The 26632-nt window shown below is 35.4% G+C and overlaps 1 protein-coding gene across 6 annotated transcripts in view; it reads right to left on the reverse strand.

Annotated features, from left to right (window-relative positions):
- Nucleotides 1–26632, reverse strand: part of PPP1R12A (protein phosphatase 1 regulatory subunit 12A) — a 131107-nt gene that overhangs the window by 16125 nt on the left and 88350 nt on the right. For all 6 annotated transcript variants that reach the window (XM_085307641.1, XM_085307644.1, XM_085307642.1 and 3 more), the window contains 11 exons: nt 23812–24027; nt 22924–23018; nt 19795–19917; nt 17753–17914; nt 17114–17290; nt 13128–13218; nt 11067–11264; nt 10724–10892; nt 8504–8622; nt 7958–8023; nt 1314–1330 (listed from right to left, as the gene is read on the reverse strand). In XM_085307641.1, coding sequence (XP_085163767.1) covers nt 1314–1330; nt 7958–8023; nt 8504–8622; nt 10724–10892; nt 11067–11264; nt 13128–13218; nt 17114–17290; nt 17753–17914; nt 19795–19917; nt 22924–23018; nt 23812–24027 — 1433 coding nt within the window. The remainder of the gene's footprint in view (nt 1–1313; nt 1331–7957; nt 8024–8503; nt 8623–10723; nt 10893–11066; nt 11265–13127; nt 13219–17113; nt 17291–17752; nt 17915–19794; nt 19918–22923; nt 23019–23811; nt 24028–26632) is intronic.

A 26632-nucleotide genomic window follows, 5' to 3' on the forward strand; every position in this document is an offset into this window, starting at 1 on the left:
ATGTAAACCAAGGGGATTTCAAGAATATTTATTGTAAAGTCAAACATTTCAACAGAAGGAGCTCAGGCAAGTCTATCCTTTTCATCACTGAATTACAACTAGCATAAATAAAGTTTAAAATTAAAGTTTAAAGCTTTCACACTGATCATTCTTCATTATCATGTGCTGTAGTAGTTCTGTTTGGCAGATTTTCAGCACACATGGAAAACAATTTCATGAAGGGAAAGAGGAAACCAGAATTCCCCCTCTTCAAATAAATCYGTCTTTATACTAGATCACAGCATATGTATATGTATTATTCTATAAGTTTAACCGAAAAGAATCAGCTGCAATCAAACTGTTTCACAGTTCAATCGTCTTCAGTTTTAGCCTTCTGTAGGCTAGATAGTCTATATAAATGAGGATGGGCATTTTCTAATATTCAGTCTGTTAGTGTTTCTAGTGCAGAGAGATGCAGCTTACTTGCTCTCTCCCATTTAGAACGACATTCTTGTAAGCATTGTACTCTGTAGGAACCAGCACTGGAAGATGAAAGCACAGATCTAACGCACAGACACTCAAAACTGACATTTAACAAAGAACTGTAGAGGTGTTTTAACAGAAATAAGCATTATTTGGGGCAACTGTAGAAGTCTGCTTTCTGGTAAAGCCCAATTTCTTTTGGAAGATATCACCAGGATAAGAAACTAAAAGCCCACACCAACCAGACTAATATTTATATTGCTCATTTGAGTTTCATTTTACTRTACTGTAGTACTATAGAAGTACCACAGACTCATGTAGAATCARACAGAAAAATCCAACAATAATTCTAAAGGTCTAAAAACAAACAAAMACTTTTTTTTAATGATCAATATTTCTGTATTTTTCTTGTAACAAACCTTAAGGTAATCTGATTTTCAGAGGCTGTAGTACTTGAGGTTTCTTTGAAATATTTCAGTAGGGTATTCTAGAAGAGGGGCAACAAGAACCACTTGTCTGTTTTGTAAATGTTGACATCATACTGTAAAATTTGTCAGGAACAGGACTATATCTAGTATATTCTACAAAACGCCTAGCCTGCCTTCAGTGCACTGCAAATACACTGCCCAACACATTTCCCAGTCTTATGAGGGTCCTACCAACACAGGGAAAAAGATTCAGTACTGTAGCTTTACAGTCATATTCCATATAAATGTTAAATATCACTTTCTAAGCTTAATCCAACTTGCTGTCACAGCTGAGCTGAATTTATACATAAAGAACTTAAAAGGCAGAACATGTGAATAAAAAAGGGTAATAATCTTAATTTAAGAARTTTAAATTGCACGTACCTTGAAAGGCTATCACTCTGGGGTGAGGAGGGGTAAAAGAGAGAAAAACAAGATCAAGTCAATAATCTTATTCAAAAAAAACCCCACATAATGATTTAAGCTTGTCCCAGATTTATGTTCAAGTGCAAATGCTTTTCAACACCATGTTATTATCCAAACAACATTTTCAAGCTTCCACATTGTTGTGTCTGGAACAGAAAAGAAGTATGTCCTAGAATGCATTTGCCAAAATATGAATTACGAGCAAGTTAGCATTACAYGCAAAGTCTGGCCCATCTAAACCACTAAAGTCATTTTAGCAGTAGGTACATTTTACAGTTTGCCTCCTTGTTATCAAAGGCATCAAAACCATGTTCCCTGAATTCCCTGTGCCCTCTCCCTCTTTTGTAACAGCTGAGATAATGTTTTGAAAGGTCAATATAATAATGACTGTCGCTTCAGATAACAACCTAAGACAAGCTGCAAGATCACCACTCTGATTTAAACTTCATGGGGAACAAGCTGCTACTCCAACAACAGAAAGTACCAACCAGACTGCATCTAAATGATGTAATCTCATTTTTCATATTATTTCAATGCATTCGTTAATTACAGGTGAATCCACAGGAACAAAGTTCTCTCATTTTACTTGCTGAACAAAATTTAATTAAAAGCGATAATTTAAGAGTGAGGGAATGTCTTCTATGCATTGCACTGCTCACATAAGCCTTTTCCCCCCTCTGAGTGGTCAATACAGACRTTTCACTCAAAGAAAGCTACCGATATATACTCACCTGAATATCTGCCGATTCTGCCAATAACATTAACTAGCTAGCAGCAGCTAAAAGCCTTCTCTCCTCACCCCTCCCTTTTTCTTTTTCTTTCCTTTTTTTTTTTCTTTGAGAATCTCAGTTTTTTGCATTTTCTCAACCTGCATAGGRCAAAACAGTCACATTCTCCACAAGACCCTCCATTTTCCCTTTGACACCTTTAAGTGCACTCACTGCATATAGGATCCCAAAAGTACACGCACCGGCCTAACCGCTCCTATCAAAATATTATTTTCYGCAGGAGTAAGAATGCTGAGAACCATGGGATTTTTGCAAAAAACGTCGCAGTTGGGTGATGCGCAGCTACACGTGCCGAGTTTTTAAGCTGCTGGCCACAACAGAATTAACTTCTGCCTCAGCGTGACCCTTATCTTACACGTTGTATTTGAGCAGGATCAGTGTGAGGTTACAGGAGTGCACCATATAACCCATGAACGACAAAGGCCCTCGCCCACTGCTCCCCACAACCTTCCTTCGCACCGCCGGGCCTCTGCTAACAACAGACCATGACACGGGACAAAACATAGCCATCTTTGTCTGCAAAGACTTTAGATTTTCCCTTTGCACCACAAAGGACGGCGGTACTCAGAAAAACACTACGCCGGTCCTTCCAACCTTAACCCTAAAGAAGCAGGCTGCTGAAGCCTGGGGTGCTCTGCTCCTAGCAGCCCCCGCGATGCTAYGGGCACGTGCCCACCTGAGCCCCTAGAGCTCGCCGAGCGCCCGCGGGCCAGCTCCCAAATGGCAATTTCCAGCTCCACACGGCGCAGAAGCAGCAACCTGCTGAGGGAGGGAAGTCCCAGCAGTGGGGATGTCCTGGCTGCTGGAGGCAGGAGATTGCCACCCCGGCCTGCTCCTGCGCTCCTGGCTGAACCCGGGAACCTGAGGAGCAGGGCACGGGCACCATCACGTTCAGAAAACCAGCCACGGTGGGCAGCCCYGCTCAAGCGCCAGCCACCCCGGCGACTCACCGAAAGGGGAGTGCCTTTCTCAAGCGCCTGCCTGTTCTCGTTTTCCTCGCCTTTTACAAAACGGAGGGGTTGCGTATGCAGTTTTACTTGTTTCTTTCCTCTTCATTTTCCCCTCTGATTTCTTAGTTTATTCCGTCTGGTTGCAATTTTGTTTTAGATTTTCCCAAAACGTTTCGGGAGAGGAGGAGGACAGCAACTCCGTACGCTTGGCACACGGCACGCCCAAGGACAAGTGACACCAGCACAGCCCTCTCTGCCCAGGCAGCTCGCGCGCTGGATGCTCGTCACGCGCTCCCAGAGCCGAACCGTCTGCGAGAGCCCAGGCTGYGCCGGCAGCACACGAGCAGCACTGAAAAAAGCTTTGAAGACGCTTCCTCTCTCTTTTTTACGCTTACTTCGACCCCTACGCAACTCTCTGCAGAGGGCGTCCGGAAGCAGCTCTGTGGCTGAAGGCGCRCGCTGAGCTTCTGCTTGGGCACGTCAGGTTTTGGTGTGGTCGGGGTATCTACTGGAAAGGGAAGTTACACATGGATGGCCGCTGCAATTTTTTGTAATGTTATCAGCGAGTGATTTTGTAAAAGGCCCACTGCAGCRAAACTGAAAAAGACTTGAGCACGGCATTTGCTCGGAAATTTTTTCTGTTCCTGATGTTAGGCCACAAAGAATTAAAAGTGCTAGTGACATTTATTTTCCTAATATTGATAATTTTCATCTTTCAAAAGCCACATATCAGGTCTCTCACAAAATAAAACATTTCATTTTAYTGTAACTTTACTATGGCTGTTGTACTTATCCAAATGCCTAATTATTTTGCAAATACATAGTTTTTGCCTGTTCCATGTTATTTTTTTAAATCACTCTCCCACATATTCCACCAGAGTTCTTGTGAATCCAGTCAAATCGCAAAAATTTCAAGTTTCAATGTTAATAAAAGCAGGACCCTTTATCTGCTGCTGTGCAAAAATGTCTTTGCCTTTTCCTGATCGTTTTCTGAACGGAGAACTGCCATTTCTCTACCATGTTCCCATTTGCTTCTCTGACCTAAGTCCCTATTATTTCGCATTCACCACATACACTGCAAATATTCATCTCATGAAAAGCTTAACTCCCAAATACCTTGGGTTTAGTTTTCTGTGCTCAAATGCTATTTCCTCAACTCCTACAAGCTACTCTTTCTTTTTTCTTGCATTATTTTCTCCTGTGCCATACAGTGAATATGGGGTACCAGCGTTAGTAAGTAAAAAGATGGCAAAAATGAAAAGTATTGAGGAAAGGGCTCACTGAGAAAAAAGCAGCAGTTTGGGAAATTAGGTTTTTAAGAACAGCAGCAAACATCAGAATCTCAGTATTATCGCAAGAGTTGGCAGCTCTGCTATACCTTAAGTCGTTTTTCAGAGTGTCTGGCCAACATTCCACTCCTCATAAATCAGGTGTTTATATCCATACTTAAAACTATCCTTTTCTGAAGGCTGAATAGTTATCCCCAAATCACTTCAAAAAGGAAAGAAAATCTAGGAATCTTAATCCACAGCCTGAGTTATATTCAAAGTAAAATCTAATTATCAGAAAAGTAGAAAACACACTAATTTCTAAAGAGTTCATGAACAAAAACTTAAATGAAAACTAATCCAAATACTTCTTCCTGTGCAGGCAGCCGACAGCTAACTGCGCTGTTCAGGCATGTTTGGGGATAATGTGAGCTGCTGCAGTAGCGGTATCACTTTGGTATGCGCAGTTAAAGCCTTGCTTTATGGAAACTTACTACTGAGCATGTTCTAGTAAAATTCTTTTCTCACCTTCCTTGAAATTTGTTGCGACTTCTGAAAAAAGTTCATCTTTAACAATGTGACAAAATGCATAAATTGGATAAGATTTAGCAGAGTCTTGCACTTTCTTTTTCTTTTTTTTTATTCTTTATATTTACTAAATTCAGATAAGGTTTACCCATACATAAAATGGCTGTATTTATTTTTGGCACACTCCAGCTACCAACAGCATAGTTCCAGACTCCCATCTCTTTCTGTCTCCARTATTCAGACAAACCTAACTGTTCTTAGAAACTAAAAGGTAAAACAAATCAGGGCAAGTAACATTCTCCATTTCCCAAGAACAATGCTACTTTAATGTAACAGATTTATCTGCGAAACAATTTATTTCTTTGTAGCCTCAATTTCTGGATGACATTCACGAGCTAAATATGGGAAAGGACGCAAGCAAAATATAACTGAAAACCAGGCTTCACTGAAACATTGTTTCCTTTAAATCAAGAGTCCTTCAGCTTCCAAAGTGATCTTCAGACTTCTTTATTTTGAGCTATTATCCTACAGCTTAGTTCTGAGATCATCCTTCCTTCAGAAACACCACTTTCCCGTAATATAGCATTCTTAATGCAGTACTGAAAAATCTCAGCTCTTAGCACTAAAAAGCCTCAACAAAATTTCATTACAACAATCTTCAACTTATAAGTTGTTAGCAAAATTTGACTTCTCCTTAACAGTTCTCTTTCATGGATGAATGATCAACTAAGTAGTCAGGAGATAGCCTCTGTATATGTAACAAGAAAGCGCACACTGAAACCTTAAGTCTACTCTTTCAAAGACCTCTGAAATGAATAATATAATACACTTGTCAGGTTCCTAAAGGATTTCAGGCTAGAAATTATTTTGTCTACAGTCCTTCAATATTTTTGTAGCATGTACAATTGTTCTTGATCTCTCTTTAGTTTAAATTCTTGAGTTACCGCCAAAGCTCTTGCAATTTTATAGCTACCATCTTCTAACCTCTGGCTTGTAGCTTCATCAAGGGATAAGAACAACAGCAGCACCACATAAGGGAGTAACAGAGAAATTCAGTATTTCCACAAATTTCTGTCTTCTGAATAGTACATAAAATAAGTAGCATAATTTAAAAAGCATAAATACTTTGAGTTTTATTTTAGCTCTTCTCTTATCATTTTAATTTATCCCAAATCACCTTCTTTTTCTCCTCTGAGAAATGAGAAAGGATTTAAAAGCAAAAAATCAGTTTTCAACAATGAAGTGTGCAGGTTTGTGTTAAACTGAAATTAGACTTAACAATGACTACATAGAAAGTGCCAGGGTTTTTCAGGTATTTGAACAATTAAAAAAAAAAAAATCTTTTGTCATATAATTGGGAATAAATTATCTATTAGATCAATGCCTATTCTATTCTCATCTTTATAGAGAAGGCAAAATACTGAATCATCGAAAGTGCCAAACATTTAGTTCTCAGTTATATCCATCTTGAAATGCCTATTCATCAAGGAAAAGAAGATACTTGAAATCCACATAAAGTTTTAAATCTCATAAATAGTTGGTATGTAAAAAAACYCCAAACTTTAATAATAAAACAGTGAAATTACTGTATATAAGCTTCAAGATATTTCATAGCTAAAAGGACTAATATTACCAAGGTTAGAACATTCTCCTCAATTTCAAAGCTAGACTGGAAATCGCAAAGTAGTTTCAACTACCTTTAGGGGAAAAAAGTTGTTAGAACTCCTAAAATACTTATTTTTAAATTCAACTCACTTTCATGTTGTCTTCATATTTTCTTCAGTTGATGTGACAAACTAGGTTATATTAACAAAGCAAAATCAATTTATGTAGCTGTGTGACAGAGAACTCAGTTCACACATTTAAAAGCTTATTTCAGAGCTTTCTATGAACGTGAATCAGATGTTATAGTGATTTATAATTAAAACAAACTACAAAYGTCTGGAAAAAAGTGTATGAGCTAGAAGATTTTTTAAATTTGGAAATGGAATCTGAAGTAGATTTCTAGGTCAAACCATGAATTAGGTGCAAATGCTACAACGCTTCTCCAGTATCTCACCCCAACACATACAGCCTTTTAATCATAGATCACATTCATAATTTTAGGCCTGATTTACCACTCTATGACTGCACTTTTATATGAGTCTAATCCTATTAGGAGCTCCATGTGCACATTCTACCAAAATGAATTTCCACAGAAAAGAATATAGAATAATTAAGATCTAAGGACCAAATGATTCTCTTAACTGAGACAGTTAAGAAATGTGTAATGCAAGCTTTTACAAAACCAAGAAAAACATCACTGGAGTCTTCTTGTTTGATAATGACACTAATTCCCTAGTGCATTACTCCTGCGGTTAGGCCAAAAGATACACATTCTGCCATGACATTTTATAGCACAGCATAAGTCACTACTTCCTTTTTAATCCCCCTCATCATCCCATTTTCAGGCACAAATCAGATTATAAGAAATTTGCCGATCACATCAAGCCCATTATACTGTTCTTCATTGTCCTTTTACCAAGACTAGTAATATTGAATTAGGTTGTTCCAAAATCCATTTTCCTCAATGGAGAAATCAGATAGATTGTGCTCTTCAACTTTCTAAGCTTTCTTATATAAAATTTTTCATATTACATGCATTATTATGTTATCAACAGCACTGTTTTTAATTCAGAAAAGATTCTAGTTAGTGTGCATTAGTCAAAGGATATCATTTCACTGAAAATAACAGAACAGRTAAAACAAAGATTCAAACAAAAATTCCCTTGAGTAACTTGTTGCAACGTGTTCCTGACCTGCATGTTAGAATTTTCAGCAAAATCCTATTAAAGATCATAGTTCATATGTGCCAAAAGATAAGATTAGCACATATGCACACAAAAAGAAAAAACTGCAAAGAAAATGGAACTGAAACATAGCAGAAAGTTATGAATCAGAAAACACTCAAAAACTTACTAATAGTTTACAATATGTGCTCTTTTAATTAATCCAACTGCAATGACAGTTTCACAATCAAAATAAAATCTGTTAGAAAACTAACAAATGATTTATTCCTTAGTAATTACCTGAGTTTCTTTCTTATTTGTTCCTTCTTCTGAATCAGACTGGTGCTCCTGCTCATTTTCATCACTCTGGTGAAAGAAGAAGAGAGGAAAAATAATTAAGATGTTGAAAGTTTATTGAGACTAAGAAATTCTAGACTTTCGGTATCAAAATTTAAGACTACTAGAATTCTACCTAACTGAAAATATAAAGAGCATGTATGGGATATGAGTTTCATTCTTATAGCTGCAGTATGCATGYAATAGAAAAAAATTGTTCAATGATTATTTTTCCTTACATAAACACCATGATTAATGCCTATTATCTTATGGTTATTAGGATCTCTTAGAATTCTTTTTAGCATTATTAACGTAACATTTTTATTTCATTTCTGAAGTCTTCCTATAAGACTCAGAGAATACATACCTTGAACATGCACTAACTTTTCTAGAACAAGTAGTTATATACCATACTACTATAAACTGTTCTCTGCTTTAAGAATGTACAATATACATTCTGTACCACTGCAAACTACGGTTATACATTAGCAGTAGCAGTCTTTCACTTACATCTTGAGTCCAAAAGGAGACTCCTGTAGATCGTCGTTTTTCTCTTGGTCGCCGCCTTTCCCTTATTGATTTAGGTTGTGACTTATCTTCCTCCTTTTCTTCTTCTTTTTTGCCCCCTTCTGTTAATAAAAGCTTTCTTAAAGTATGACACAGAAATAACTCACTCTTCTGAGATATTTCCTCAGTCTTCTACAACAGTTGCAATTAATGTTTTAACCTGAAATAAAATCAGCTACAGAACTTCTTACCCTATACAACATTTGTAGTAATATACATTCCTCAGTACATAGCTCTAAAATATTGTAAATATTGTTCAAATTGTCAAATGGTAACTGCAAAATACTGATTCTATCTCAGCCACCTAAGCAAAATGTTTCAGTGTAACAACAATACACTATAAATTGGACTTTAAATTAAAACTCAGAACCATCACATAACTAGAATAACACCTATATCAATAAATGTATGAAGTACAGAATTACAGAAGTGTAAGATAATTCTTTGCCACTCATGAAACAAGTACTTTTCTGCTTGTACCAAGACATCTACACTAAACGAGTATTTYAAAAGTCTGATAAATCTTCCTCAGAGTCCACTTTTTCATTACATACCTCTCCATTTTCCTCTCTGAAGAATAAAATAGGTTCTTCTAGGTTGCATTAATACTATATTACAGATTTTTTTTTCTTTAAAAGAAATTCTGTTTCAATTCAACACTGAGTTAATACATCAGAATTCTGACTGATCTACACGTTAAGCAGTAATTTGTWCAAAAAATAAGTATTAAACAAAGCTGTCAAAACATAAGTTATTTACCTATTACCATGTATTTTATTCAGTCTGCTAGTCTTTCATAAAGCAAGAAACTATAGATTAAGGTGCAGATCCAAGCATCACTGTTAATAAGCTTTACCATCACTAGTCTTCAGAGCTAAACGAGTATGTTACCGTGAAGAAAGAATAAAACAGAAAAGAAGGAAATACAAATATTCCTGGTGAATATACATCTACCTCAATTAAATAAATTTAATTTTACCTCTCATCTTTCAAACAGTAAAGTGTTTCTTGTCCTAAAATCATAACCTGAAAAACTTGCTATTGCTAATATTTACACAAGGGTCTTTTCTGTAGAACAGTCTAGGAGGAGTTTCCTAGAGTAAGTATGTATTACGGAACAATTTTAATCCAAATTTCAGTTCATTTCTGGACAGAGAGGGAAAAAAAGTAAGAAAGCACATCCCTGAAGTTTTCTCAATAGTATCTTCAGAAAATACCAATCTATGGAATATTGTTATACAGTTCATAGATGTTTGAGATCAACGGCTCCTTTAATCTGATCCTCTGTATAAGAAAATTATTAATTTCAATTAGTTACCCTATACTGAATTAATAATTTTAGTTCAAGTATTTTTCCCAAATCAACAGCAGCATGCCACTGAGAGAGAACAGCAGATTACAGTGTATGTCAAAAGCTTCCTCTTTTGATAAGCAGCTATAAAGGCAAGAGATTTCTGAGAATTATAGCACATTTCTATATTCACATTTGAAATGATGGCAAAATCTCTGTGACRTCCAAGAAGAGCTTCCTTCTAACCTCTGAGTCAAGCAAACTAATCTTCAGCATAAGATTAGTCAGTAGGATAAGCAGTCAGTTAGGTATCTAGAAGTATATTTCCTTGGTATACAATGAGCTAACACCACACTAACACCAAAAATGTTTGTGTCTCCTCTTTTTTCAGCTGCTGATGAAACCGTGAGAGGCCCTCAATGCTTTAGAGCATCGTTCCACTCCTTTGGTCATCAACTCCTCATATTTCTTAGAGGAACAAAAATCAAATTATTCAGCAATTATTTAATGGARTATAATTCTTCTTCAACATTTGCAAGTGACTATTCAAACTCTCAAGYGTGGTATTTTATTACAGTGCTGTCTTAAAGCAGAAATGAAAGCAGTATAGGCACAGTGAAGGCAGTGTCTTTTTGAAATTTCTATGACCCACCAAGGTAAAACCCCAGACTCACATAGTCAAAGGCTGTAAAAAACCACTAAGTCCTGAACACTTTTTTYCCTCCTTGTACGGAAACTTTCTTACAGAAAGTAGGGTAAGATGCACCCTCAGTGGTCTTATKTATCACATTCAATTTAGAACTATCCTTAGAAACATAATTTGCCCTTTGACAATTAAAAATAAGAAATCCCTTCACATATAGTACTCCTACCTCTCTCACTTTCCTTTGTTCCACTCCGGGAATAGGCAGAAGTTATACCTATAAGGCTGTTTGGTCTGTTTAGTTGACTTGAAGTTGAAAGAGAGCTAGTGGAGGTGGACAGCGAAGAGGTGGATGACGAAGAAGTTGAAGTTGAAGTTGGTCTATAGCGATGATACGGCTATTCAGCAGAAAAATGTCAAAATTAATTTACCAAAATAAATAAGCATAACAAAAACAGGATATTAAAACACTTAAATATGTACATAAAGGTTTGTGGTAGTATTTATAATAGTGTAATTGGAGTTAAGATTCATGTAATTTCTCTACCTAAAGAGACCCATCATGAAAATACCTCTTCAACAGTTCGGGAATATCTTTGTCTATAATCATCATCTTTAGTTTCAGATTCTTTCTTTTCTTCTTGCTTTTCTTTATCTTGTTTTTCTTTCTCCTCTTTTTCTTTTTCTTCATTCTCTTGTTCTCTGGTTCGTGTGGGGCGACTTCTTCCTATAGTTTTTTCAGCTTCTTGAAGATCTGTCAGTGTTACACCCTGTGAAAATAAGCAGCGAGCAAACAACCTCTTAATATATTGCTCAACCTGCATTATTGTAGTTGATCACAGTTCATCACAGACAGTTTTAAATACAAAATTCAGCTTCAGAAAATTAATTCCACCTATTAAGTAAATTCTACCTATAAGCTTTTTTCTCAAATCTTGAAATCAATTACCACTTCTTGATCAGCAGCGTTTCTTCTAATGAGATCTACCACAGATTCTTCAGCAAACACTTCAATTGAACTAGTATACACAAATCATGTAGAAAACCCATGCAGAAATCATTTAAGAACCCACTAGACCCTCACATCACCATCATAAGCATTCTAAAGAATTTTGAAACAACCCTAAAAATAAAATCACACCAAATTGATTTTCAAAGGTCCTGATACTTCACAAATTCACTCATTAAAATTGGATTTTTAGATCCACAATGCATCAAAAATTGCATTGACAGCAGCAGAGAAAGTTGCAATTCACTCTTAAATTCTCAGGCTAAAAATTGGTTTTGAAATAAGCTCAGAAAGCTAACAATTTCTTAAGGACAAAAATGACAACTTTTCTCTATTACACTTTCAGCTAGTATCTCAGTGAAACACTGCTGAAAATACTGTATGCATCCYATTTTCCAAAGCCAACTTTCCAGTTGCTGACACCAGTTAATTAATTGCTTTCTGTGCTGATAAGATTGCAATACAGTAATTTTTTGTAGCTTCTTCACTGTAAAGATTCAGTAATATTCAGCCTGTTATTTGACAGTCTTTCAGGGTTGTCAATTAGTACCATGAGGAAAAAAAACAATTCCACTAGGATAAACCTCTGTCAAACAGCATAGGCCTCTCAATAGGAAATATTACCAGAAGCATTTCAGGTGTTTACAAYTGTAAAGATTTGTAAATATCAGCAAAGAATTCTAGCTATAGGCTTAGTCTTAAAGCAGATAGGATGCTGGCTATTTCTTTATTCTGCTTTATCCAGGCACTACTCTACTGATTATTCTCAGTCTGCCAGCAGACACAAAAAGAGATGGAGAGAAACACTTCCCAGAGGATAATGGTTGTAATCACTCCACTGCTCTGAAAGCATTCAAGTAATGTTTAAAGATCATCTACTTTGCCACTATCGCATCCATTTATGTATGAGGATTGCACTGACTGAAATTCAACATAAGATAGTTCCAGGAGAAATTGTGAAGAACAACCAAATAAATCAGTACCTAAACTGAGAGAGAAAAACTCTGAAAGGAGACGTGCTAATAGATTCTAAATTATTAGTAAATATCAAAACGCCCTCTTCYAATACTCTTCTGTATCCATAGAAATTAAGTTAACTTACTTACGACATGGATCTTATTTAGCTATCCATAGGCTGATCAGTCCAATCATACTACCTTCAACAGTCTATATGCAGAAGAAGATTTATAAACTGAAGTAATACAGTATGCCATGCCTATTTCTCAAGTAAAGTCTTGAGCCATTAGCATATGGCTGTTTGTTGTTGAAAAATTCAAAGCCTTAGGTTCAAACATCTCTGTAACATCGGATGTGATTACTTGAGTAAGCTATTTTACCATAGGGCAATCTAAAACTTCTCTTCAGTGGAGGAGTGTCTCCTCTCAAATTCGCATGAAATCATTCTTTGGTGAACAGAAAAAACAAACTTTCAGCGCACAAAATGGAGGGCCATCAAGCTTTCAGGAGAAGAAAATAAAAGGCATTTATTTCCTTTGCTGKTAAGTTTTATAGAAGGAAGACCAATCAGTTTATTTGGAGCTTTTACTGGGAAATTAAAACTTCACTGTGCTCAGTGAGTTACGTGAGTGTTTCCATAGATGTAGAAACTGTAATAAAACTATACCTGCGTAGATCTTCTGGACTGTCTTGCTTGCCTGGATCTAGCTTTTCTTTGGGACTCTGATTCTTCATCCCTTACTGGAGTGAGGTATGATCTAAAGAGTTAATTACAAACAAAATTGGCAAACAGCAATTTTTGTATAACACATTAAATAGAAAAGAAACAAGGTAGATGACATGATTGAAAAGCAAGGTAGAAGAAAACCTCTAACTAAATACTATATAAATACATTCACCTTGTAAGAAGTTCACATTTTAAAACTGAATAAATCTGAACCATCTAAATATTAAATGACAGATTACATTTTAGACATTTCATCAATATCATAATGTCCTATTCATCAAGATAGTAGCTTTACCACTCAATTAAAACACATACTGTTTTCCTACTTAATTTAGATTTGTTTTCACAATTTTMTCTAAATATAACTAATTTTTTTTGTATTCCACCAGTTTGCCAATATAAGGGTAAAGCACCTCAGCCAGTTACATAGCCACAGAAAATATTTGTGTATATGTGTATCCTTAGTAGAACTTGTAGGCTTTTATAAGAGTTAACTGTGTTGCTAATGCAGAAAAGGCTAATTATACCACGCATGGCATCAGAGATCAAACATCTTTGAGGTGGCAGTTTCTACATTTTCACATGAATAATCCATACTTCAGATAAGTCAACTCCCTTTGAAAAAACAGAACTTGAAAATAAATTCCCAGAAAACACACAAAAAGCCTTGCTGAGTTAGCAGGGAATCACATCCTCCATCATCCATTCTAAGAGAAGTTAGATGGACCCAAAGGATCATGCTTACCACATCATCCCTCCTACAGCAGTGGATAAGGGGCCAGCTATGTGCCTTAAATAAAAAAGGCCTTAAATTTCAAGTCAAGCAATTTGGAAGATATTAAATGCATTTGCTCATTTTTTATTGCAAAATATTGTGCCAATGCTATTATAGTTTAACCATATAACTTTTTTAATTCTCATTTGCTAAAGATTGGAAAAAGCAAAACCACAAGGTTGCTAAAAGAAGGCTACTTTCAAAACACACAAAACTCCTTTGTGAGCCACTTCAGATCACAAAACTAGCCATACTAAACTAGTAGAGTCAGATTCTAAATATTTTCTGATTGTCTTTTTTTTTAAATTTGTTATTTAAAAATATTTGGCTATGGATTCAAATGTCTGAGAAGCCATCAGCTTCAACAATTCAGTATCAACAATTAAGTCATTTATCTATGGAAAGAGCAGTTCTATCATCAATCTAGTAACATCTTTGTCAGCTAGTGCATACCAAAACCAGTTCCAAAGCAATTCAAGCTAAGTTTTCTAAATAAAACTCAATTACACAGACTATCCTACTTATGACTTTACACCCCAGATTTAAAAGAAAATATTTATAATTAGCTGTTGTATTTACAAATGTAGAAACATCCCCTATCCTATGACTAATCTTAAAAAAAAACTATGAGCAAACATATCAATTCATTTCCCTACCTTGTTCTCCTGCACAGCATTTTAACAGTTGCTCTATCCATCTAGAGCAGGAGGCCCTAGCTATAGCAGGGAAAGGGTGCCTATTAACTGCTTCAGCTAACATGATCTGAAATACTATTTATTAAGCAAAGTTGGTTTGCACTGGTTCCAGTTTAGAGCCAGATAATATATCATTTAGCCAGGTGGGCAGATACAAGCTTTAACCCACTCATGCTCCTTGGACTGCAGTGTGGGTGTAACCTTCAAGGTGTGAAAATTGCTGCAGGTTTYGCCATACCAGTTGCTCTGCAGCACCTTCTGTATGTACTCGTCAAGAAATCTGAAACTTCCTCTAAGAAATGTAAAACACTTTAATCCCCAGTGAGGGAAACTGAAACTCYAAACGTGTCAGGTTCACACTGTAGGTGCTATCCGAGTAGAAACTGCCCTTCCCTAGCATCCCTTGTAGATGTCTTACAGGTTAGCTGTACAGTTTTACTTATGATGCAAAGATTTTCAAGTTACCAGTTTGTTACTCTCTTCCCCACTGCTCTAAATCAATCCTGAAAATTAGACAAAGAACATAGCTTCTGCAGTTCACTCCAAAATGATGCATCATTACATACTTTACCACTAGAAGTAGTTTGTAATGTGTTTACTTCTCAAATATTCTTTGAAAAATTATCTAAAAAATATTTCCCAAATATATATTTTCACTGCATAAATATAGATTAACTAATTTCATTTCTCAAGAAATTTTTTAACATATATTTAATATAAATAGAACATTTTTCATGTATATACATACATATATATGTATCTGTATATGTGCATAGATACACGTGCAGGTATTTATGGTGCTACCTTCTCACATGCACATGGTAATTATTTCAATTTTGCTGACTTCTAAGGCTTAATGAGTATTTCAATATGGCATCAAGAATGTATCTACAACAGTATTACACAATCAGCCCAGGGTCAGGTAAATAATAAAAAGCTAAGGAACTTCAGATCAATTGCAGATACTTAAAAGTACCCTGTGATCTTAGGGGGTATATGTGCAATATTACACACACACTGAAGTATATGTGCAATATATTTGCTCTTACACCAGTGAGAGCAAACAACAGAGTGACAAAGTGAAAGCCTTAACTCTGAATCTCTTTGCTTTTCTAGTTCATATGAGACTAAATTGGCACCTGTAGCTTAAAATTGGAACTATTTTTTGTTGGGTTTCTTCCTTCCTCCCCCCCCCCTTATTTTTTTTTTTTTTTTTTTTAAGAAAGACTGACATTTTCACTTGTCACACACTGCTTGAGTACATTTTTATGCATGCCACAAAGCAATTACTTTGTTGGCTGCAGTCAAATTTTGTTAGGGAACATGCAGGTTCCAACTATGATTGTTATTTAAATAGGTTGTCAACAATGTGACTGTATCACATCACACACCTCCTGAATCATCAGGGCATGGAAAAAAWTCCATTTCATAGAAGTTAATTCATCTCAGTTTTGAGTACAAAAGGAAAACAGACTCTGAATATCCTAAATAGGCCTAAAGCTGTGTGGAATCTTTAAACATTTTTGCTTCTCCCTAACATGAATCACAATAATTCAGGTTTCTCCTGTAACAACAGCTTCATTAACTCCACAAAAACACAGAGAGATACACATGCTGATATAGGAGTTACATTTCAAAACTATTACAGGAGCAACACAGAACTCWAAACTTAGGTTTTAGCAGAAGAGTAAAGGGATAAACATTTATAAACAGCTATAATAAGCAAAACCCAGGAAAGTTAACAGGATTTTAACAATCTTAGAGATCTTAGTTATGCTTCTATAAATAGGAGATAACAACTATTTATAGAAACATAAATATGCACCAATCATAACTCATTCTTCATGTAACAAATAAAATACTGTTAGCATTCTTAAAATAAGATTTACGCATTCTTCATAGTAAATTGCATTTAAACCATTATATTTACAACTGTATGATATTTTTTGAATAGAAGAGATCTTAAATTATCCAAAGAATAAAATAGAATGTGTTTGGTTCAATTTTCTTCTCTCAAACGCCAGACACACAAAAAGAATGAAATAAATGCCACAGAGTAACTTGCTAGCATACCACCAGTGGCACAGTAGCTCAAAGTGCAACAATGCACTTCTAGTAACTAGTTAATTATTCATTTTCATAATTTTTTCCAGTGTTTTTACATAGTTTGATTATAGATGTTTTTAAGAGGACTCATTTAATCTATTAATAGAAATACAAATAAGCAAACACTGTATACCAAATGAGAATTCAAGGACAGCCAAAAATCTATAGTCCTATAGTTACACTTTCAATGTAAGCTGAGGCATGTTGCTAGTTGTTTCAATACACTGTAAGCAAGCAACATTGCTTCACACACTGTTGATCCAAATTTGTGGTAACCAACACATTCCTTTAAATAAGAAAGAATATTACTTTTGTACAAGAGCAACATTACTCTTAGGACCTTTACACACCTCCGTCTCTCCCTGACCTCTGATGTTGAGGACACAGTGCCAGAAGTAGCTGTAGTCATGGCTGTGGTAGTGGTTGTAGCATTTACAATAGATGGTGCAACAGGAACGGTCACTGCAGTAGGAACATTGTCCTTTTCTTTCTCAGTACTATCCTCAGCCCACAAACGATTTGAGGTACTACAGCATAACAAGCAGCAACACAAAAAAAGAGAAAAGGAAACAGCTAAACAATGAAAGCACTTTACTAAACATCTAATAACATGTAAATTGAGGGATGGATTTTTTTTTTTTTTGTTTTAGAAAGTAAACTGAGAATATCTCTACTATGAAAGCTCATCTTGAGCTATTAAAATGAAGAAATTAAGAATGAAACAGTTCACAATAATTGAACCTTTATTCTCAATCTTTCTAAACTTGAATTTATTCTATTTTACCAACATGGCTATCACTTCACAGTAGAAAGCCATTCACAATTTTTGAGCCAAATTGTTTAAAATTAAAACAAATTTAATGGGAAAATGAAAAAAATCCAGAATCCCAGAATCTACTAAACAAAAACGCATGCACGTACATAAGCACATAGTAGAGATGACAAAAAAAAAAAAAAAGAAAGAAAAAAAAGTGTGTTGATGCCATTACCTGCTTTGTACACCTGCTGAAGTAGAACCCGTTGTACTCTTTGTAGTAGTGTTTGCGCTGGCAGGCAGTGTTTTCTGAAGACCAGCAGAAGAGGTAACTGTTGACGTAGTACTTGGAACACCAGAACTAATCAAATCATCTTGTCTTCTACCAAAAGAGCCACTGAAGGAGAGACATATGCAACAGAGACATTTGTATTACTTATCTTTGTTCATTAAAATATCACAAATGCTTTGAATAATCCATTGAATTCACGCCTGTCTGTTCTGTGTCTTGATCACACCCTGGAAACTTCTGGAGCAAAAGAAATGTTTTCCAAAGCCATTATCTTCACTACTTCCTTGATCAGGGCTCCTGATTTATGACTTCAGAGGTCAGAGAGGTTTCCCTTAGTCTTAACCATTTMTCCACAGAAAGAGGAACTCAAGAATGGCATCTCACAGGCATATGTATTACTGAATTGATTGCATCTTCTGGAATCTACTACTTAGGGCCCCTAATGTCCCATTTTCAAAATGCTGTTTCACCCACACTGAAGACCTCAGAAAATGTACTTTACTCCAAAGCTTGTTAGAAAAGAAAATGTCATCAACATCATTCCTCTTACATCTTTCAACAGATTAAATGCGCTGGGTTTTTTTGTTTCGTTTTAACTCTAATATCTCCCCCAAAAATTAACCTCCCACTCATGCTTTTCCCTTGCTCTTCAAGCTGTAAAKATAATCCAGTGGTTTCCACAATTCTATCAATTGTTCTGGCTAAACACATTTTGTATTGTGAAGTCAGGATGCTTTCCCCATAACTAAATCTAACATCCCACAGGTAAGATAGACAGAGCTCAATACTACTAACTACAAAAGATTTAATGAAATATGCTTGTTTTTCATTCTGCTATTAATCTGTTTTTTCCATTGCTATGACTTCTAAAATGTCAAAAAAAGAAAAAAACAAAGAAATGCACAGTTAAAGCATCACATACTATTTAAAACTATTTAAAAGTGAGACTGCACTACATTTGAAGGTTGAAGCATAAATACTTATGAAAGCTAACTTCCACAGACTGTTCTCATAAATCAAATGCTGCCATTTTCAATCAAGAGTATCAAAATTGGGCAACATTTCTCTTAAATCTAACAATAGGAAAACAAAATTATGTATTATGTACATTAAATACATGTATGTCATGACAGAGAGAAAGGGGGGGAAAAAAGTATTTAAGTTCCTGTCACAATGTAAATCATGCGCACAAATTAATGGACAGCTTAGCTACCCGAACAACAGATTTTCCTTCTGATCTATTAATTTTAAATATTTATTACCAACTTCTGCAAAAACAAACTCCAATGAAGAACTTTACTCCAACACCCACACTTAAACTCTGGAACGGAGCAAAATTATGTCATATAGGTATTTGCAGCATCTGATAACTTCTGGGAAAATGCTGAGAAATGGCAACCATGCACACTTGAAAATTATTTTCCCTTTAATTACCACTTGGYATACATTCAGGTTAGTTTCAGCTTTACGTATGCATTCTATGATGTTGACACTCAAGGCAGGCATAGCTGTAATCCATCATTACAAAAAGCAGCCCAAGACTTCCGATACCATCGTTTAAAAGCAAAACTCAGAGAAAGTATTTTCCCATTTTTTGGTTCAGACATCAGGCAGAAACACTTCTATTCCAACATGTAAAATATAGTTTTCTTTGGCTACTGAACAAATCTATAAAGAGCCAGTCAAACTTCAAACAAATTGAAATAAACAATAGGAAAAAAGAAGCATGCAACTTGAATTAAGTAACAGCTGCTGCAACTCTCTAACCTGGTAAAAACTTGTGCCTTTAAAACAAGTATATCAGCACCATGCCASCATAAGTGCATTATGATGAACAATATTTTAAAAAGGTGCCATTAAATTTTAAACTGTTCTTACAAAGTAAGGGATTCAGTAACAAATTTGTTTCTCTTAATTTGCAAGATTATTTTGAAAAATAAACAAACAAAAAAATACACTTGAAAATGCAAGAGAAAATCCCATACCTTCTTTGATAACTTGTATTTAATGATGTAGGACCTTCATTCAAACTGTTTTTCTTAGCATCTTCCTCCCATTTTCTTCTTGTGTACGAACTGCCACCACGTATTGAGCTAGCAGATGAGTCCCTGTAAAAAATATTGTATTTTTGCAAACTCATATTAAATCAAATTGTTTTTGATGGGAGTTTAAATGGCTTTTAAATTAAAGAGGAAAAGTGTGGGTAATTGGGACTCAAATATAATAAGTAGAACAACAATAACCTTTTACGGATAGCTCTTTTCAATCTCCTATGGAAGAATACTACATTCATATTAATACTGCTAGAAATGTAATAGAAAACAAATATCAAAACTGCTGAAGGCAATTTAATTCGCATTAATTTAAACATGTTTTTAGCTGTGACCACTGCTGGCTTTTTTTTTCAAAATAGTGAAAAGAGGCTTTTCTGTCTGCTCCTGAAATGCTCCAGTTCAACCAAAGGAAAATGACTGTTTTCCTCCTCTTTTTTCTTTCTCTTTTAATAATTTGATTTTAGAAGGTTTTTTCAGTTAGGGATGTTATGATAGGAAGTTCAAAAGTTGTTGAGCATTTAGAACACATGATACCACACTAGTGTAAACAGGCCCAAAGTCACCAATGCCACACATGACTAGCTGCCATTACTTTAGTCGTAAGGAATTCTTCAGTCTGTTGTTGTAGTTTATAGTAGCAAGAAACAATCTTGTAAAAAAAATCTATTAGGAAAACTACCTCAAACACTGATACTGAGATACAAAAACCTGAATTTCTAATAAAAACATCATTTTAAGATTTGAAGTTCGGATAGAAGGAAGAAAGAAATGTCTTTCACAAAGCTGCATATATAAAGCAATCAAGTTTGTGAAGGAAAGTATAACAAAATCTTGCAAAAAATTATTTAAAATGTTCTGATACAGTCTCCAGAATTTACTTCTAATCTACTTCCTTTTGCACAAAAAGTATGCTAGCCCTTCTGCAATTGCAAGCAATTTTTAAAAAGGATCAAACACAAGCCAGCACAGTCCTGTAAACACCAAAGAGAAACACTAATTCTGCCGTATTATCTTCCACATGTGTACAAAGGTCTTGATGCAAGACAAATCTTGTAATAGCCAAAAGGTATCATTTTGCCAAGACACTACGGACTTCAYGGCTTTTGCTGCAGAATCAGTCACTCTACTGAGGCTGAACGCCTGAGATTTGTTTATCCAAAAGCCCAGTTGGGATTCATCTGGAAGTCCTCTGCATTACCCACCACAGGAAGTTATCTGGATTACACCACATCAGTCATAAGCCAGACAAGCAGATGTTCACACAGGCAGAACAAGAATCCAACAAGAAGATAAGCAACAATGACCGATCTGAGACAAAGGCAGAACAGAAACCCTAAACATTCATTAAGGTACCCAACCAGCAGATGGTTAAATTCTACATGTAAAGGAAGTCAGACAAAACATCAAAAAATTCTTATGGTTTTACATAAGCAATCTGGGCTGTCTGGCAAATCATGCAGTAGTCAAGGTACTCAAGCCAAGACAGGCTGGGTTATAAGCAGCTTTCATCTTTGGCACACCTAGGAATAAGGAAGGTTCTTAAGTCATTTGGTCAACACTAGAATAAATGAGACTAATGACTTCAGTTCACCCAGTGCATATTAGGAAAAACATGGTTTTGCTGATATCCACTTTTGATTTGGAATTACATTTGTCAATAAGTTATGGTAGTTAAGATGGCAGGTTGAGTTAGCAAATTAACCTCAACATTGAAGCAGAATTTAATCTCTTCGCAACTCACGATAATAGTTTCTAAGAAATACAATAATGAAATAAATCTCCCATTCTTAAGATACCAATGAGTCAAGACACTTTGGAGAATGGGACTTCAAAGAAATCTCAAAAGAGTAAAAAAATGAAATACTAACAATTGATGTTAAAAACAAAACAAAGCTGACCAGTAAATTCAACCTCAAAGAAGAATACAGTAGTCCCACAGAATGAGACACACAAACAGAAAATCCAAAATGCCCTACTATAGAACAAAAGATTAAAAAATTGGCCAAGTAACATGAGAGATGCTAAAAAACTAAGTAGAACTTAAAAAGTATACGACATCTGCAAGAGCCCTGTTCACCTAGAGACTGAATTTAGGCAATATTATTTTCAAAACACAAGACACGACACATATTTATCTTGTGCTTGCTCTGAATTCAATCCTTTTCAAGAGTAGCAACAGAAATGGTGCTCTTTGGATGTAGGGAGATTCGTTCATCTTAGAGACAATTATTCCAGTAATATACGATGAGCAATGACAGGACTTTTCAGTTCAGATCACCTAATATTCAGCTATCTGAATACAATTCTACAGAAGCAAGACATTAGTGAGACTTTTAAGTTATTTTTATGTATATTAATCCAAGAAACTGGCTGAGTAGAACCTCAATAAAGGAGAGAAGTGAAAAACAGGAAAGTTTTCACAAGGTAATATGCTGTGAAAGTATATCAAATCCTGAACGGTAACAAGTCTATGCAACTAAACATTTTTTTTCTCTTCTTTTAAACCCGAAACGTAAAGTAAAATTAATAGTGAAGAATGTAAACAGCCCCAAAAAGATGACCGAAGATGTAAACAAGGCAAGTAGAAATGGTGGTTAAAAATGAATTACTTTTGTAACTTAGCTATCAATTTTGTAAGTTATCGCTGCTGGATATGGTTTTAATCACAGACTGTATGAAAGGCAGTATTTTATTTTTATCAAAAATAATAATGGAGCCACATTAGCAGCACTCCATGGCTCAGGACAAACTAGCTTTTAGCACTCCTCAAGGGTTTTGAACTTTTGATCTGCTTTATGATTTTATGATTGTGGATTTTTCTTATTTTCTCCTCTGCAGCCAGCTCTGCTCTTATCATGTAACAGTTTGGATTTTAAAATGGGTTATTATGATTTAGAAGGACTGAACACCCTTGGAAATTGGAYTACACTATGTATTAGCATAATCTAGGGACTAGGCTAATGCTACAAATTAGTATTTCGTCCATAAACCTGTAAGTTTGTCAACCATTCTCAAATGAAATAACTTTATATTTAACAGCAGTGRTAACTTTGGAATCACCTGTTTTCTTTTTCATCAATGTCAGAGGTACTGGCCAGTCGTCTTGGTATTGTAGGTGCAACATAAGCAAGTCTAGTTCCTTTTCCATCTTTCTCCTGAAATACAAGTATTTTTTAGTAAGTGTTACAATCACTGATTATAATTCTACTTGTTGGAAAAAAATCATTAAGACAAATTCATTTGTATTTCTATTATTGTTCCAATAACACAAACAAGCTTTAATCTGAAGTTACAGTTCATAAGGACTATAACAGAAATAGCAARCTTTTTGTATTTTCATTCTAGTGATAACGGTGACTTGAATCCTGTTGTTTCTGCTTTGTTGCAGCACAGAAAAATTAATGATTGAAAGTAGTTTAGTATCCTTCTTAATCTTGAAAACATATTTAAAAATTTGTACTTGAAACAGAATCACAAAAGTTATATGCTGCGAGTTACCTCTACCAAGTTAATCCTTCAGCTGGCTCACTGTATTAAAGTTTAATTACATAAGACTATACCTTCAAGAATGACTAAGTAATRCAAAAAGGATATTCTTCTTCTGAAGATTATTTCAACATCACTCTCCAAGTGATGCCAAAACCATCAACTCTGATCTCCCTTAACTGTTTCAAATAGTACTACTTAGCAGTTCAGGCCTCAAAGAAAAGCACAAGACATACATACCAGGTTACCAGATGTTGAAGGTTGTCTAAATAAGCAGAAAGCCATACAATACTTCTAAAGAGACTGCACAGAAGCTGCACAATATAACTTGTTGGAATTTTAGTAGACAGTGTGGTATACACTCTAATGACAACTCTTTACTTTCACAATACACCATTAACACCTATGCTAAATGAGGTAGATCAACTCTTCAAAATGTTATTTCATACTGAAAATAATTACCTTTTCTTTGTTGTCCAATGAAGAGGAGAGTCTAGGACTTGAAGCGGAACGTATTACACCTGCAGAGTCCTTTTCTTTCTGAGCTTCCTTGGAAGCAGTAATCTCTGCAAGCGCACCGTAACTACCAGTTTTTCGAAGACCTAACCGCCAAGAAGCTGGAGATTCATCCTTCCTCTCTTCCTCTTTGGGAGAAACCTTGGTTGTTGATGTTGGAAACTATAAAACACAGTAGCGAATTAAAGGCTATTAATTTACAGTTTTGTATGGTAATTCATGCTTTTTGTGGAGATTTGAGAACACAACTATTTTAATAATCACAGAAGTGCTGATTTTTAGCAGTGTTGTGATAAGAGACAACCTGGAAACTCTTTTCCTGAATTAGTTAATGAGATAAGAAACAGAAGGCCGCTCAAGAAATACTACTCCTCTATAAGTTAGCTTGGAAAAACCCACACTTTGTAAAACACACTGTGATCATGAGATGCACACAGAAGTATACACAAACTTAAAACCATGCAACTCTGGTATCAACATTTTGATTAAATATGTTATTTTGCAACCTATACACAAACCTGTGCACACCAGAGCCTCACCATAGACTTTTCACCCTTATTGGGCACAAGAACAATGCCAGTTTTGCGCAAGCCCTGCCTCCATGATGCAGGATCTACTGACTCCACCACAGGCATGATAGGAGGAATGAAATCATACTAAAGTCAATTAAGACAAGACAAAGATGAAGATTGACAGAATGAAAACAGAAAGAAAATGTTGTTTTAAAATCATATAGTCTGTTCCTATGTTTATGTTATGTAGCTTCTCATTAGAGCACAAAATATTAAAAAAGCAGTAACACAACAGAGTTGTTTAACTAATTCAGAGAGAATTACAGTTTGCAAAGAACAAGACAGCAAAGCTTGTTGACCTAACAAGGTTCCTGCCTAAATCCTACTGTGGTTGAGAGTACTGCAAGATTCATACTATTGTATCTCCTACTTTTCTTACTTTCTTTCATATTTCCTCAACAGCCTTTAATCAAGACTGACATCACATCCTAGCTTACCCATCAAACCAGTACTTTCACTCCCAGCCTCCCCTTACTTCAGTATCCTCTTACTGAAAGCAATATTATCAACTGCTATGTAGTTTAAAGAAAATCCAAATTCAACCACAGTACGTCGCATCTTGCACCACCGATAGTATCACCATTTACAATGTAAGAGGAAATGAGTAATTGTAGCAGAACAGGTAGTAAGTAGGTGCAAGAGTAGGTACAAGATGACTTCTATCTCCCAGTGCTGTTTTATCTTTACTTCTATTAGACAACTTAAAGCCTTTGTGTTCATCGACATAAGCTGCAACTACTTCTGTAGATTACAGCACATGCCTGTATGTTATGAGGTGATCAATCTTGGCATAAATGTCCATTTATTTTTGTAGATACAGAGGACCTAATTTTTTTCACATTTGGTATTATATAGATAACTGCAGTTTACTTTTAACCTGTACATTTTGCTTTTAAGACCGAACATAAGATTTACTATTATTTACTACAAAAAGTTAAAACTAAATGCCAGTGTAAGTGTTTTACAAAAGGTTTTCACAGTTATCTTAAAAGTCAGACTTATTTCCTCCTTTTTTAAAACACATTTTTTTCATATATCATAATTTAAATATGTACAAAAAATATATCTAATTGATCTTTCAACTCCGGAACATCAAGCCACATTCCACCTAGCAACAGTTTGTAACGTCCTATCACAGAAGGTCATACAGCTTAAAATGCTTTTCCATAATACAAAGAAATTTATTGGTAGGCAAAAGCTAGAAAACCTGGATTGTAAGATGAAGAAAGTTCAGAAGATTACAAGGAAAATGAAGCATTTGAAGTTCTAGAAACATCAGAATTGACGAGTTCAGARATAATTAAGTGTAGTACAAAGACTGGGTGGAGAGTACATTGGTTAAACTAACCATTTGTCACAAAAGCTTTTATTGCTACAGTGATTTTTAAAAATAGAATCATATAAAGTAGGCCTATTTCCTTGCAGTAAAATTCACACTATATATTTGTGTTCATCACAGTTAAGTAAAATTAGCTACCTAGCAATTACTGTCAATCTTTTTCACTCTCCTACCCCTCCATTTGCTATGGTTTGCATGGAGAACTTGAGGCTCTTGCATTCTGGGCAGCTCTTGAAAAATCCAAATGCAGCTCCCCTGCCAGAGAACAGTAACTCCTAATCGAGCCAGCAGGAACTGTTTAGATTAACATCACAAGACCATCCTGAAATCTTGCTGTATGCTCAGCCACAAAGGACCAGAGAAGGGAAACAGTAGTCATTCTTGCTGGTAATTCCCCTCTCAAATATGTTTTTTCTTTTAAGATGAATCTTGTAGATCTCAGTTATGAAGATTTTTGTAAAGCAGTTTGTAGGATCAGAAAGGTTGGCCTAAACCTGTAGTACAGCAGTACATCACATAACATGACGTGGTTTGGCAATTTAAAATACATTTCCTGCATATTGCGCATTAAAGTATACTTTGTAAGATGAATTATCATTGGGTTGTACAGTGCATGTAAAAGTACAGCTCCAATAAGCCCAAGGGAGCTAAATACAATGCATACTATTTCCCTCAGCCTTGAATTTCTCTTTCTGCTATGGCTTCAGTCTATCACAGTTTCCATCTTCCCTGCATATGCTTCTTAGAAGCATCTGAAGAGGGTTAAGAGGGATCATGATGTGTATAGAAAAGTTATAATGGATAATAAAGAAAGCTCTACTGGCTTACTATCTAGTTTGTTTATATACTCTAAAAA

This window comes from Rhea americana, unplaced genomic scaffold, assembly GCF_003343005.1.
Source record: "Rhea americana isolate MKP2758 unplaced genomic scaffold, rheAme1 scaffold_260, whole genome shotgun sequence".
NCBI classification, from domain to species: Eukaryota; Metazoa; Chordata; class Aves; order Rheiformes; family Rheidae; genus Rhea; species Rhea americana.